At 39.1% G+C, this 16,085-nt stretch overlaps 1 protein-coding gene across 2 annotated transcripts in view; it reads left to right on the top strand.

Annotated features, from left to right (window-relative positions):
• Positions 1–16,085, top strand: part of C1H3orf20 (chromosome 1 C3orf20 homolog) — a 94,405-nt gene that overhangs the window by 66,845 nt on the left and 11,475 nt on the right. Inside the window, exon 15 of one of the 2 annotated variants that reach the window (XM_031955763.1) lies at positions 8,864–9,009. The exons of the other annotated variant lie outside the window; for it this stretch is intronic. Within the exon in view, the coding sequence (XP_031811623.1) occupies positions 8,864–9,009 (146 nt within the window). The remainder of the gene's footprint in view (positions 1–8,863; positions 9,010–16,085) is intronic. 2 annotated transcript variants of the gene reach the window in all.

Genomic DNA, 16,085 nt, shown 5'->3' with positions numbered 1-16,085 from the left:
CTTGCTTAGATGAGTGTCAGGAAGGAATTTGAGTCCAAATCTTCCTGAATCCAACTCCAACATGTAATTCTCTATACCAGAGGTGTCAAATTCAAATAGGAACATGGATCCAGCTAATTCTTAATATAATAAGAATCTCAGCAGGTTAAATACTGACAGTTTTAAAATGCAGTTATCTATGTTTTATTTAATTTTTATTTATTTTGTTCAATATTTCCCAATTCTATTTGAATCTATTTTGTGTCATACTAAGGAGTGTTGCCACAGCAGCCAGATGGGATGGGCTAAGTACTTGGCACCTAAGTCTATATTTATTTTGAGCATGCACTCCCAGTGTGCATATATTTACTTATTTAAAAATTATATACATGTACTATTGTTGAAGGTGAAATAAATAATATTTTAAAATAATTATTTATTAATTCTACAAACCCTTTTTGCTTTTACAAAGCTTGTAAATTTTAGTGAAAGCAATATAGTTGATATGCTTTGGCATTTTTTTATTCTTGATTAGTCTCTTTGGGATATAGAACCTTGAAGATCTGATTCTAAGTTCAGTTCAGTTCAGTATTTAATTTTAATGGCTATTCTTGGAAAAAAAAAGAAAAGATGCCTAGATCCAAAGACGTGTATCACTGACTGCTTAATAAATCGTGATGTGCATTTCCCAGATATATCCACCAATTATGCAAAGTCGTGGGTTGAAATTTGACTAGTGAATTCTAAATTTCCTTGATATCCAAAGGTTCTTCTTGCAAACTAATCAGAAGATTTGCCATTTTTGTATTATTAAACCAATGGATTCAAAACTTACTTCAGTGTCTTTTAGGGAAGATTTTTTTAAACAGGTTAGAAAATTCTTTTTCCATGTTTTTGCTTATAGCAACACAAGCTTAGCTTTTAAATGTCTGGATAATTGTGATGGTTTCATGTTATCATTAACTAATATCTCCAGTATTAGTATTTATTTAATTTATAGTATACACTCCAGTATAGTATACACTCAGACATAATTTACATTGGAAGTTTGCTTTTGTTTCTATCTCTAATACTCAGTCCAGGGTCTAGCATAAAGTAAATGCTTAATAAAAGTTGTTCGGTTGTTAAAGTAACCCTATTTGGAATTTTCTTGGCAAAGATATTAAAATGCTTTGCTATTTCCTTTTCCAGTTTATTTTACTGATAAGGAAACTGAGGCACAGTTAAGTGACTTGTTCGGGGTCACATTTGTTCAAAGACACATTTGCAGTCAAAACATTGAGTCTTCCAGACTCCAGGCCAGGCACTCTTATCCACTGCAGCACCACCTAGCTGCTCAGTTGTTAGTTACTTGCTAATTTATATGTAGAGTAATATTTATTGCTTGAAGTAATGGATATAAATTCATATTTCAAATAATCTTGATAATTTCCCTTTTTTGGCCAATTTGTCAGAACTTGTTAGGTCATCATTCTTTCTCTCTGTTCATGTAAGAGCAAAGAGCAATCCATCTCTTTCCTCCTTTTTTTCTTGAATTTACACTTTTAGAATTGTTTTTATTTTATGTTTTAGCTGCAAGAATCTTTGTAAATCAGGAGACTTTTCTGGTTTTGAGGATTAGTTTAATTGAAACAGTAATATCATCTGTAATCCTACTAAGTGGGCACATGGAAAATGTAATCCATAGTAAAACACAACAAATGAGTTGAAACATGACACTACTAGCAACCCCTTCACTTGGTGGAAACCTCTTTCTTTTCTTAGAAAACTTGATTACTATGGATGACACATGACTGCATACTGAGTTACATATTCTGCACATGACATACATATTGAATGAGTACCAATGTCAACCCATATATTAAATATTAGTAAAGCTTATTTCTTTTGTTAGATAAAAATAGAAATAGGTCATGTATTTTCCTTCCCCACTCCACACTGAACTATTGAGATTCTTTATTATGGAGTCTCCATCTTCAGTAGTCTGAATTGGTGATGATGAAGAGGCTATGTTCTCAGTGGTTCAGGGTTTACAAATTGGGAGACCAAAGGAAGGTGAGAGCAGCAAAATTCAAGGAGAATAAGAAAAGTAGGCATTTGTGTGTGTGTGTGTGTGTGTGTGTGTGTGTGTGTGTGTGTTTAAGATTAAAGCTTTAAAAAAGGCTTTTGAGAGCCATGGTTCTGTAGTCCTTAAACTACAGTTGGGAAATAATGCTCTCAAGGCCAGATAGATCTGGGCAGTAAAAAGGGTTAGTGCAGAAGATAGGAACTACACTATTTGCTCCAGGATGGAGACTTTCTTAATGAAAGAACAGAGGAAACTTCAAGCTGGAGAGAATCGGGTTTTGGCCATGACTTCTGGCCTCCATCATTCCTGAGATTGTTTCTTTTCCCTTGAATCTGTCCTTCTCTGTCTCTTTAGGGATATTCATGTTACAACATCACTGAATATCATAGCAGCTAAAGTTGTCTTAGTATGTCTTCTAGACAGTAGTTCACACATTTTTTCTATGAAGACCCCTTTTTTAATATAAAAAGAAAATCTGTGTGGTTAAGTTTTTTTTTTTTTTTTGGTCATGTCCAACCCTCTGTTGTTCCACTTGAATTTTTCTTGGCAGAAATACTAGTGAAGTTTGCCATTTTCTCCTCCAGATCATTTTACAGAAGAGGAACTGAAGCAAACAGGGTTAAGTGACTTGCCCAGGATCACACACTTAGTAAGTGTCTGAGGCCACATTTGAACTCGTGACAATGAGAAAATATATATTGATAAAAAGCCACTACTGAATCTCATCCATCCACGATTTGTAAATTGACTGCTATATAAAAGATACCACACTATAGGTGATGGAAATACAAAACCAAAACAAAACAATTTTTCCCCTCAAGGAACTTAAATTCTAATATATATAAAAATAATATCATATACTTGATAATTTGAGGGGTAAGTATTCTCAGCTAGGGAAAGCAGCAAAGAAGTGATGAGTCTTGAAAGTAAATAAGGAAACAAGAGAAGTTTCATCTTTAGAGAAAAAAGAATACATGAAGGGCAGTCTTATATAAAGGCAAGGAGGCACACATACAATGGCGTATTTGGGAAACAGCAAATAGGACAATTTAACTGAGATGTAGAAAGGCATGAAAGGCTCAAAAATCCCAGAAGGGTAAGCTGGAGTTGGGCTGTGAAGAGATTATGATGAAGCTGAGGACCTTGCATTTTTGTCATTCAATCATGGCCAATCTTTGTGATCCCATTTGGGCGTTTCTAGGCAGACATCCTGGACTGATTTGCTACTTCCTTCTCTAAGAATTGCTCTTGTTCATTTTACATGTGAGGAAACTGAAGTAAACAGGATTAAGTGACTTGCATAGGCCCACATTGCTAGTAAGTGACTAAGGCTGGATTTGAACTCATAAAGCTGAGTCTTCCTGATTCCCAGCCCAATGCGCTATCCACTGTGCAATCCCCTGTGCCCTGTCTCTTGCCTTTCTGCTCAGAGGCAATAGGGAGCCATGGAGTGGATGGCCATCTGACCATTTTCAGGCTATTTAGTTAAAAGAGAAAACTCTATGAATTTAATAATATCTGAAATGATTTAAGTTTTTATTAATTACACCATTTACAAACATTTAAAAATAGTAACACACATGTAGCAGGTAATTTTTAAAATTTCAAACTACATGTGTATATTATTTTTCTGTATAATTGTAATGACCCACTATATGTCTGTATTATATTTAAAATTTGAAATTTTTGAATATTTAAAGAAACACATGTGTAACTTAATTTGGTTTATGGAAAATATGATTCTTATATATGGATCTGCAAACTCATTTCAGTAACTCTCTAGTCCCCCAAGGGGCCAGCCTCTACAGACTGTGAACCACTGAGAACCACTATTCTACACTAGATCAGGGCTTAGTAATTAATGCTAAAGATGTCTCTGATTGGTATCCAAAGCATCTGTTTTCCCTTCCCTTCTAGCTATTTTTTTTTTGTTTGTTTCATTCTTGTCTTTAATTTTCACTCCAGTCATTTCTCCCCTAACCCATCACACTCTATCCACTGACTCCAGGGAAAAAAGTCTACACAAAGTCAACCAACCAGTGACCATTTCTGACAGCATAAATCTCTTTGCACATTTATTGTTCCATGTTTCTGCCTGACAGGAGACAAGACTGTTTATTAGTTTTCTAGGACTGTGACTGCTGATTTCAACCCATCAGTCTGAGTTGTCTTTAGTGTTGTTATTGCCATGTTGTCGTAGTCATTGTAAATGATGTTCTCTTTTGCTTACTTCATTCTGCATCAGTTCATATAAGTCTTCCTATGTTTCTTTAAATTTTATATTCATTATCTCTTAGTATAAAACTATTCTGTTATAGTCATATATCATTACTTCTTCTGCAATTCTCCAATCAGTGGGTACCAATTTTACTTTCAGGGCTTTTATTGTTGGTGGTGGTGGGTCTTAATATCACAAAGAGTACTGCTATGAATATGTGGAGAGTCTTCCTTTCTGTGATTATTGATCTTGGAACATATGCTCTGAATAGAATCATAGGGGGTTAAAAGGCTGAGTCATTTAATAACGTCTATGATTCCAAATTAGAACAATTGCACGAATTTATAGGTCCATCAGCAGTAGATTTGTGTGCCTATCTTCCCACAGCCCCTCCAACATTTGTGATTTCCACCTCTTGCAATCTTTGCCAATTTGCTGAATGTGAAATATGAAAACTCAGGGTTGTTTTAATTTGCATTTCTCTTATTCTTAGGCATTTGATACATTTATTTAATGTGATTGTTGATTTGTTTGCATTTTTCTTCCTGAGAACTGTTTATGTCTTTTGACCACTTATGCATTTTTATACTATTTCTATCCTTCCCTAATATTCATATCACTCTTCCTCCTCTCTATTCCTACTCCTTTTTCTTTCTTTCTTTATCTTTTTTCTTCTTTTTTTCTTTCCTTCCTTCTTTCCTTCCTTTCTCCCTTTTTTTTTTTTCTTTATACACTTAGAGCTTACCAAAATCACCCTTCAAGTACATCACCTGAGGACTAAGAGCATTTCTGGCAATATCTTTTTTCGAGATCTACATCAAATCACATTTTCTCCAGGAAACTTCCTCCAACTACTTCAAGCTCCACTGGTCCCTTCTCAAAACTCAAGATTTGGATAGATATTCACAGAAGCCAGTCTGTGAAATGATGACTTCAGCTCACTATTGCTTTCATAATGATGTATGAAAGAGATGCTCTTAAGTTTTTTCAGGGAAAGTATTTCTAGCATATTAATCAAAGTAATCTGTTAAGAGCTAGAAAACCTGATGTCCTTTACAGACATTAACAATTTATGAATCTCTTGACTTAGTTCTGAGATCTTTCTCCTTATTCCTCATCCCTACCATTTAGTTGGACTTTCAGATCCATATGAGAATAAGGTTGATTTTTCTGTACTCGAGCGACTTCTGGTGAGAGGAAAGGTCCAGCTCAGGGACACCAGAGGGAGCCTTTGCCCTGCTTTGGGTTTAACTCTCTTGGTCCCAGGAGAATGTCTCAGCCCAGTATTACTTACCCTGGAGGGGAATTCAAAACTTTTTTTTAAGACTGTGGGCTCCCCATTTCCCCTAAAGCATTTGGGACCCATTTGGCTGAGTCATTTTCCATCCTTCCCCAAGTGAGTATCTTTTGAGACCTGTACCCCTTTTCTTGCTGACCCCAGCTCTGTCTCCTTCCTACCCCTTTCCTACCACCTCTTTCAGCCCCACCCAGCTTTTCCTCTTGGCTCTGTGGATCTCAGCCCAGCCTTTCCTATCTTCCCTCCACCTCCAACACCACCCTCAAAACGTCTGCTCACCCTGGACTCCACCCTACCTTTCAGCCTTCTTGCCCTCACTATCCCCACCCAGCACTTCCCCAGCCCCACCCAATGACAGCCTCCAATCTCCACTGGACCTTCCTGCTCCCACCCACTCTGCTCTCTCCACTCCAGCCATTCACCCCATTTCCTCCCTCTCCACCCAGTCTTTGTGCACTCCCCCTTTCAGTCTTCCTCTTATTTTCTCTCTTCTCCACCAAAGCAATCAGTCAACAAGCATTTATGAAGCACCTACTATATGCTAGACACTGTGGTATGCTGAAGTTATGAAGGCAAAAACAGTTTCTGTCTTCAAGGAACTCACAGTCTAAATCTATGAACTTATGACACATCAGGTCAAGACCTTATGGTCTTCCCTTCTGGACAAGGGAAAGGAATAGGGGCGAAAAAGAATGAGTAGGGCTGTTTTCCCCTGGAGTGCATTAATTCCTGGAAATGTTTCCTTCCCTTTACAACTTTGCCTGTCTTTCCCTCGTCCTCCCTAGTACATAAAAGGAAGCAGAACAAAGACTGTCATTCAAGGCTCTTTATAATCTACCCCCACCCTATCTTTCCAGATTGATTTCCCGCCTGTCTCTCCAACACAAACCCTTCTTTGCAACCAAAGTCAAGATCTGGTTCAGAAGCCACTTCCTATAAGAAGTCTTCCTTGTTCTCCCCAATGGGTAAAGTCCACTCCATCCTAAGTCCTTGTGGCTATCATCCATGACACCCGGGTTATTCCCATTCCCAGTAAAGTCAGTCCCATAGTCTTCTGTGCCTCTAAGCCCTGTTTCCTAATCCATCCTCTTTCAGTCTCTTAGGATTCTCAATTCTTCAGCCTTTCCAATTCTTAGGTCTCTATATCCAATCTTGTTCAACCACAGAAGTGGATATACCTTAGTGTGCCATCTTCTGCCCACTTCTCACTGTATTCAAACTCGACTAAATTTGATCCAAAGCATAGAGCTACTAGTTACAGTTCTGGCTAGATCTGATGAACTATCATCAGAAGGTATCATCCACCCTGAAATCCTGTTCAGTTCAAACGTTTATTAAATTCCTACTAAGTCCTAGGCAATTCACTAGGTGCTGGAGTTTTACAGAGTTAACAGTTCCTTCCCTCACAGAGATTACCTTCTAGATGGCTGTTGATTATGTGATTATATCTTAGAACTTTCCATCTCATCAGCTCTATAAGGCATAGTGCTCTGTATATAGTCTCTGCTAGGAGCAAAAATGTCAAGTTGGCAAGGTATCTTGTTGGCAACAAAGATACCTTCCCCTTACTCACTGGTAGCCAACTGGAAGCAAGGCCCTAAGGATAGGAAGAACCGATTGTTTGGGGAAAGAGCACTGGATTTCGAGTCAGAGGACCTGGGTTCAAATCCTTCCTTTTCCAATCACTACTTAGGTGATCTTGAGCAAGTCACTTCCTTTATTTGGAATTCTTTTTTTCTTCTGCATGTGGCAGGGGAGGGGGAGAAAAATGGTGTTGAACTACATCAGGGTAGTTCTTAACTTGTATTGGTCTTGGACCATTCTGGCACTCTGGTGAAATCTAGGTGTCCCTTTCCAAAATAATATTTTTAATTATATAAAGCAAAATATTTGGAATTACAAGGGTAACAAATTATGTTCAAATGTAGTCAGGAGAGACTGTCAAAGGGAGAGACCGCATCTGGAGCCTTTCCTAGTGAGAGATTTGCTCATCCACGTCCTTTCTGATAAGCAGGCATGGATGAGTCCCAAAATTAACAGTTCTTGCTCTTGCTTTTGTTTTTTACATGTATGATTTTTAAACTTTTTTAAAATTAATAAGCATTTATTTTCTTTTCCCATCCCCCAATTCCCTTCTCTTCCATCCCTCTTTTTTAAATTTGGAGCAGAGGGCAGACCTCTTCTGACAAGTGTTTGGGTCCTGACTGACTCAAATTGAATGAAATAGTAATCATTTCTGCTTTGGCCAGAAATCTTAAGGGTCTTTTTTTCCCCAGATTTATTAATTTTTTTTGGGGGGGGGGAATGGGGAACCAATTGAAAGAAGAGATTCTTTGATTCAATTGCTACATAGCCTTAATCACTGAATGGGTAAAGCCTCAGTCAAACTGAGACCAATATATTGAAAACCTCAGCTTAAAAAGATCGCCTTCTGCATCCGAAGCCATCTCCAGATTTATATTGGGCCACAGGACCCAGATGGCTCTGGAGGGGAAAGTGAGGCAGGTGACCTTGCCCAGCCCTCCCTCACTTAAATGCAATTCACTTAAATCACCTCCTACATTAACTTAGATCACCTCCTAAATTAACAAAATTAGTACAAATAACATGGTCCTCTTGGAGAACAAAGGACATACAAGAACAATAACAAGTCTCGCAAAATAAATTCCCTCACTGGCCATATTCTAAAAAGCTTATTTCTTTCTAGATCCTCTCTCTGAAGTCATGGTTGATCACTGAATTGATCAGCGATCCGAAGTTTTTCTAAAACTTTGCTGTGATATATATCAAAGAGAAAGAAACCAATGAAAGGATTCTAGATTTGGGGGAGTGCTGGAGGTACTGGAGGTTCTATCCTTGCACTGAGGCTGGGCCTGGGATTTCATTGGTATGAGGAATTGCCAGGGGAGAAAACCAGGACCTTTTTGGTGAGTTAGAGATTTAGTTAGGGCAAAACAGGGGTTAAGTGATTCATCCAGGATCACACAGCCAGGTCTTCCTCCATGATATCATGAAGGTATTACAATATTCTGATGGCCAAATTTGGCCCCGTACTCTCTTTTTTTTTTTCCTGCCGGAATCCCCATATTCTCTAGATCCCACAGCCCAATCCTTGATAGGGGAGAACCTTGAACAGCCACCATCACCATTTCACCAAGCAGCAACTTTCTGTAGTCTGATAATGGAAAGAAAGAGGGCCGACCCAGGTCGCCCATCTGTGCGGGGCTTTAAGTTGTTATTATTTGGTACTGATGCTGAAGGCCTCTCCTGCTCCTTTCTCTTCTCCCCTGTTTGTCAACAGATGTTTGCTGGGGGTAAGCTCCTCTTTGGGGGCTTTATCTTCAACGGATATGGCTGCTGCAGCAAGAGGAATCTACTAAAGCAGATTTTCCTGGCCCGTCATTATAGCGAGATGGGTTACTTCCTGCCTGAGAACTTCAAATTTAAGTAAATCAGGAAACATATGGGATGAGTTGGCCTGGGGAGGGGGAGGGGAGGGGAAGGATTGGGAAATTGCCTAGACAGAAAGACACAAGGGAGGAGGGGGAGTAAGCAGGAGGAAAGAAGAGAATGAGGAAAAGGAGGAGAGAAAAGAGAAGGAAGAGAGGAAGAGGAGAAGGAGAAGAAAGAGGAAAAGGGAAGGAGAAGGAAGAGGAGGAGGGAGGAGGAGAAGAAGAAGGAGGAAGATGATGAGGAAAGAGGAGGAGGAGAAGGAAGGACTGAAAGAAGGAGAGAGCCTGGCTGGGGAGGATGAATGGGGCAGGAGATGAGGGATGTGGATGTGCAGGAATGGGGACTTAGCTGTTATCAGCTGTCTGGTTGAGCAGGGAAAAAAACAACCACCACAAAGGAAGAACACAAAATATTCCCCAGGAGGAGCTAGAGGAAGCACATCTTACTAATAGGCAGCTCAGTGACCTAAGAGATTCTTGGGCCTTGGAAGTAAGAGATCTGGGTTCAGATCAAAACTCTGCTATGAACTTGGGCAATCTGAGCTAGTCACTGAACCTTGGTGTTGTTATCTTTAAAATGGGAATATTGATATTTGGGCTCCCTAGTGTGGGTTGAGATTAAACGAGGCAATGTCTGTGAAAGAAAGTAATGGACAGAGAGCTGATCTTCCTCAGAAATGTCTTCAGTTTAAATCCTTGTTTTATCCAAGCCCCTTCTGGGCTGCTCATCCACCTTTGGTGTCTGCCTATCACCCAGCTCTCACCTGTGCCATGGCCACACCCAGGACACAGGCTAAACCAGTGAGGGGGATGTCTAGAGACTTCACCCAGCAGAATAGGCAGAAACAGGTGCTATGGAGTCTGAGAACTGGGTCAGACAGCACAGATGCCAAGGCCATCCGTTGCGTTCCAGGCTGTTGACCTTTGTCATCCTGACTTTTGTCCTGCCACTGGATTTCAGTGACTCTGGAAGAGAGAAGGAGGATGGTGACTTTGTGCAACTCTGCCTCATTTAAATCCAGTTTACACCAACATAAGACATGACCCCATGATGTGGTTGGTCCTCTTTGAAAACGAAGGACAAACAGTAATAGCTGTGTGACTCTAGGCAAGTCATTTCACAAGTCTCAGTGTCTCAGACAAGTCTTAGGACTATAAGTTGCTGTTCTGAACTGTTATGGTAGTTTCCTATATCAAAGAAATAGATCCTGCACCCTTAAAAAAGTTTATAGAAGACTCATAAAATACAATGTTAACATAAGTGTCTATTATAATACATGGGAGGTTTGTGGAGATATGATTTATATACTTTGAGAGAACCCTGAGTAGATATTCCAGGAAATAGGGAAATAAGTACCCTACGAATAAATAAAGGAGTAGGCTGGTCCATTGAATTCTCTTGAAGAAGTTTGGACTTCATTTCCAATCATAACATCAAAAAAAAAAAAAAGATGATTTTTGTTTATGGAGGATTTCAGTAAGAAAAGTCATTTACAACTGATAGGGACTTTGGATTCCTTCTTGTCCAGCTATCCTCTAATTTCACAGAGGAAGAAGTTGAGGCCTCAAGCAGTTGGGGGATTTGTCCCTCACTCACACTGGTGATAAGTAGCAGAGCCAGGATATGAATGGAAACTCTCTGGCCCCAGACTCACTAGAGAAATGATGCATGAGAGGATTTGAGCATGATTGTGGATCACCTGTCCTAGCACCATACTTTCCTTCTCATTCCCAGTTGCCTAAAACTATTACATAAATCTTACTCATCTTCTGTGTAACTCTGGTTTTATTTATCCCTGGATTGAAATTTGGGCAACTAGAAAATGTCCAGTAAAAGTCTACTTGTGTAAGAGGAGATGTAAAGAGAAAAGCATCTAAGAGAAGGCCCGGGACAGAGCATTGGGGAGCACCCACACTTAGTAAACATTTGGCAAAGGAAATTGAAAAGAAATGGTCAAATGGTAAGACAACCAAGAATAAAGAAGAGCAGAGAGTAAGATCCACAGTGTCAGATGCTGAAGAGAGATCAAGTAGAGGACTAAGAAAAATTCATTGGCTTTAATAGTTAAGTAACTATTGGTAATCTTTGGTAAGCAGTCTCAGGTGGGGTTTAAAATTAAGCTATGAAGGGATGAGAGGTGAGTAGGCGATGAAAAAATAGATATGACAGCTATAGAAAATTCTTTCTGTGAAATTAGCCATGAAAGGGTAAGTTCTAGGATGATAGCTTAAGTTGCTATCAGGATCAAGTAAAGATTTTTTTTAAAAGATAAGTCAGGGTCAGGGAATGGAAAGGAAGGAGTCAGTGAATAAGGAGAGATGGAAGATCAAGAGCCAAGTTGCTGCAAGAGAAGTTGGAAGGAAATGGGATTTAAAAAAAAAAAAAGAAACTAGTCCAGGAGTTGATCTGGGCAAGGAGAAGGAATTGGAGCAAAAGAGAGTAGAAAATAATGAAGAGCAGTTTAGAGAGTTGACGAGAAGAAGCTCATAAAGGATGGTCTCTATTTTCTTGGTAAAATAGTCAAGATCCTACTGAAGAAGAGGAGATGTGATATTATAAGATAGAGGATGGATGAATAAATGAGTGAAAAAGCATAAAGTGCTTCTTATATGCAAAGCGCTATAAGAGAAAGAAGATTTGGAATAACTGCTGTGGAGAGAGTGATAGTCAATTCTGGAGAAATAAAAGACTGCCATGTAGTAGTGAGGGCCCAGTTCAAATTAGAAAATATATCCAGTGGGTTTGGCTATATGATTCCTTCCAGAAGTATTCAACTTTAAGGAAGTCAGGGTTTGGGACAGAGAGGAAAAATGCACTTCAGATACTGAACTGGAGAAAAAGGGTATCAACCCCTGTTTGTCTATTTCCTTAACTGTAACATGGGGTTACTGAAAGCATAAACTGAGGAAATAATTGTAAAGTGCTTAGCACAGTGCCTGTGACATAGTAGGAATTTAACACATGCTTATTTCTTTCCTTCTTTAAGCGAAGAGCATGTAGTAATTCTCGTTCTGGCCCAGTGCCTTGGTGGGCACAAAAGACTGACCACCTAGTGCTGGTAAAAGTGGCCAGAATCAGTGTCATAGGTGAAGTCAGGTTTTCCTTAGCCCAAGAAGATGGAGAAAGTTCAAAATCAACAGATTTGGAGGAAATAGGAACGGAGATGTGGAAAGGAGAGAAGAGTGTACCAGAGAAGAACATTATCTGAGGAGGGGTGGACTGGAGGTACATAGAATGACTGGAGGCAGAGACAGCTGGGGAGAAAAGATCTGCACTTGGCAGCTGTTGATTCTAACTTTTTTATTGTGATGTCTCTTACCAATATGGAACTATCCTTCAAAAGGGATTCTTTATCTTTTCTGGGCCACAGACCCTTTAACTGACTAGTGGATACTGTGAACCCCTCCTCAGAATAATGAGGTTTTTGTTAAATTGTAATTGGAGAAAACATACAAAAGTGGAATTTTTCTCATCTGAGTTCACAGATGCCCCTGAAATCTATCCATTGGAGCCTTTTGAGAGTCTGAAGACACAGGGTTGAGAACCCCTCTATTAAATGGTCACCAACTCATTTTACTGGGTTTTGGTTACCAGTTACCTCAAAACAAGGCATTGTGGGAACAAGACTCATCCAGGTGCTCTGGAGAAAGGTGACCAGAGAAAGAAGGAATAGTGAATGGAAACCAGAGAGCAAAGAAGAAAACAAATTTTTCACCCTTCCTCTCTTTTCACAAAAAACTGCCCAGGGCTGCTTCTTTCTCTCTGCTGCTGGGTTTTTAGGGAATTCAGCACACAAACCAAGTGATTGCTAAGTCACTGATAAGAAGCAGTGACGCAAGCTAGAGAGTTTGGGGGGGGGAGGTGATGTCATAGGTCCCAGTAAGGAAGGAAGCCTTGGAGGTCACTGGTATTGTCCTTCACCCAGGAGCTCTGCAGAGCTAAAAGCTCTTTGGAGATAAGGCAGCTGAAAACAACCATCCCTGAGGGCTCTTCAACAGAGAAAGGGGGCTGAAGCTGGGAGAAAAATCCTATCTCTTTCTCTGGAGACCCTTCCCCATCTCCACACATCAAAGCCTCTCAGAGAAGGTGGCTGGTCTTCCCATGACCTTTCCTTACAGCTGTCCCAGAGACAGAGGGACAGAAGTAACAATGGAACAGAGGGGAAAGAATCCTAGAACGGGAGCCCAAATTGCTGGCTTCCATTTCTGCATCTCCTCGTTTGGCTCTCTTGTTAAGAAACCCTCCTTTGGCAAATGAGGGGTTTGGATTGGACAATTTACAATATCACTTCCTTCTCCTAAGGCTCAGTTTCCTCATCTGTAGAATCAGGTGTGCTGGTCAATATGGTCTCTGAAATCACTTGTAACTCAAGGGAGGAATGCAGGATTCCCATTTCAGTTTTGGATCGCTGGTGACTACAAAGTCTCTCCTCAGCGCTCTCACTTCCCCTTTCTTTGAAAAGTGGGAATCAGAGGCTGATTTAGTCTATGGATACTTGAATTGGAGAGTAGGGGGAGAATTACAATGTGATTTTGACTTCTAACTGAAATTTAACATTTCCTTCAATTATGAACGTAGGTAGCAAACTACAGTGGTATCAGGCTTCCCCAGAATGCCTGAGTATGGGGTTGGAGTGGGGAAGATACCAAAAAGGTACCCCCTCTCCTATGACTAAGTTGTAGGTTACATGAAGTAGTACTGTGTACCTTACACGACCAGATGGTCATTTTTCTCTTTCTGCTCATTGCTGGCCCAGAGAGCCAACTCTCCCTACAGTGCAGATCTCTCCAGTATCTTTTTCTTCCATCTCCCCAGTAAAATTTATCTGCCCTGTATTTCATCCCTTTTACCCTCTTGAAGCTAAACTAATCCAGTTTATACTAAACTGTTAATGGAGAAGAATAATTACTTTGTCTATAGTTTTTCTCTCAGAAGGTAGAGGAAGTTAACTCTGGAGTTAATTCTGATCTTCAAGGAAAAAATAAGTAATGGGGAACTTTGAGAGAAAGCAGTCTTACTATCCTAACAGATTATTGATTTAGAATCAGAAATGACCTTAGAGAATAAGAGGATTGGAAGGGACATTGGGAGCCACTTAGTCCAACCCATAAAAGAAATTCCCTTTGCAACTGACCTTCAAGGGTCATTGAGTCATTAAGTCCAGGAGTTCCTTGAAAGAAGAGCCTGTTTTTCTTTTTCCTTTCTTTATTGATAAGAATAGTGCCTGGAATGTAATAGACTCTTTAAAATGTTTGTTCACTTGATTTGACCTGAGCAAAGCCAGTTTAATAGGGTTTAAATATGATGGGGTTTAAACACAGATCTTCCTGACTTCAAATCCAACACTCTATCCACTATATCTCTTATATATATCCTTTTCTTCTTCCTCCTTCCAAAGATGCGGTCACTGCCTTCAAAGGTACAGACCACAACCTACCCACAGTGTTTCTATCCTTGCTAATTTTTGCCCAGGTCCTCTCAAGAATCCTACAAAGTGGATTCGTCCAGTTCAATTTATCCAGTTCCCTCACTAGAACTTTTCAGATAGCACCCAGATTGTCCATCTTTGATTCTTTGAGCTTACCACATAGACAGCATTATGTTTCTTTTCTGGTCATATACAACCTAGATGTGATATTCAATGCCATTTCTTACATACATTGCAAATGTACTTTAGCCTTCTTTTCTCCATCACTCTGCAATTTTCATTGTTAAGAAGCTGTGATATTTTGAGTTACAAACATATAGAATCAATGGAAGAAAACTAGTTTTAAAATATGAGCTTCTTTTCAAGAAATGAGTGCACCCCTTAGATCTTTAAAAGCACTGGGATTTCCAGGTACAAACCTGGATTTTTTATCCAGGTACAACCAACCTGTTGTTTGCCTCCTGTTAAATCCTAAGCTACTCTTCCTTATCTGCAGTGTCTATTCAGGATAGATACTCTAATGCACTAATTCCTATTCTGCCCATAATAGCTGGTATATTGTAGTTTAGGTAATAAACATTCTTTATCTTCTGCTTTTTCCATATGGATGATTAGACCAATCTCTTTTTGAGTGGCCATCAGTTTCATTAAGTAGTACTGATAGTATCCTGGATCATCCCCAAGTTTTTCCACCTACTACTCATCTTATCTCAGAAAAGTCACTTAAAGAAGGCTTCCTGATCCTCAGTTATCTCATCTGCAAAATGAAAAAAATGGACTAGATGAACTCTAAAATTCTTTCCTATTCTCTATGTGAGATCCAGTAACCTATAAAAAACCCCTTTTTGATTCAAATTCTATATGTGTACCATTGAACATTTAGTCTACCACCTTTCTATGGAGAAGATAGAAATAAGTTTAAGCATTAATCTCCTTAATCTTGGTATTTTATAGACTCAATCTTCAGGGCTATTATTGCCACCTGCACAAAGTTTCTATGATTTCATTTTAACAGCTTAATTTGCTACCTCTTCTCAAGTTCTACTATCCAACATAATGTGTGGCTAATTTAATTCCTTTCAAGTCTTTGAATCTCCTCAATAAAATGAAGAAGTTGGGCTGGATGATCTCTAAAGTCCTTTGAGTTGTATATTTTCTAGTCTAATGTCCCTTCCAGCACAGCAGTCTATTTTCTTAGTTTGCTCCTAGCTCTGACATTATGTTATAATGCCCCTTTTAGCCCTTTGTAAAAAATTATCTTTGTTTTGTTAAATATTTCCTGGTTACATGTAAAAGAAATTAACAATCAATTTTTTTAAATTTTTGAGTTCCAAATTCTCTCCTTCCTGCCTTACCTCCCTCCTTGAGAAGATAAGCAATTTGATGATCAATTATACATGTAAAGTCATGCAAAACATATTTCCATATTAGGCATGTTGTAAATGAAAACAGGAGATAAAACAATAAGATTATGAAAATTTAAAAAATAATACTTTGATAGGCATTCAGGGTTCATAAGTTTTTTTCTGGAAGTAGTTCATGAGTCCTTTGGAATTGTCTTAGGTCATTGTCTTGATCAGAGTAGTTTAGTCTTTCATAGTTGTTCATCATTATAATGTTGCTGTAACTGTGTTCATTGACT

This window comes from Sarcophilus harrisii, chromosome 1 (genome assembly GCF_902635505.1).
Source record: "Sarcophilus harrisii chromosome 1, mSarHar1.11, whole genome shotgun sequence".
NCBI lineage: Eukaryota > Metazoa > Chordata > Mammalia > Dasyuromorphia > Dasyuridae > Sarcophilus > Sarcophilus harrisii.
This window is presented reverse-complemented; position numbering and strand designations above follow the sequence as displayed.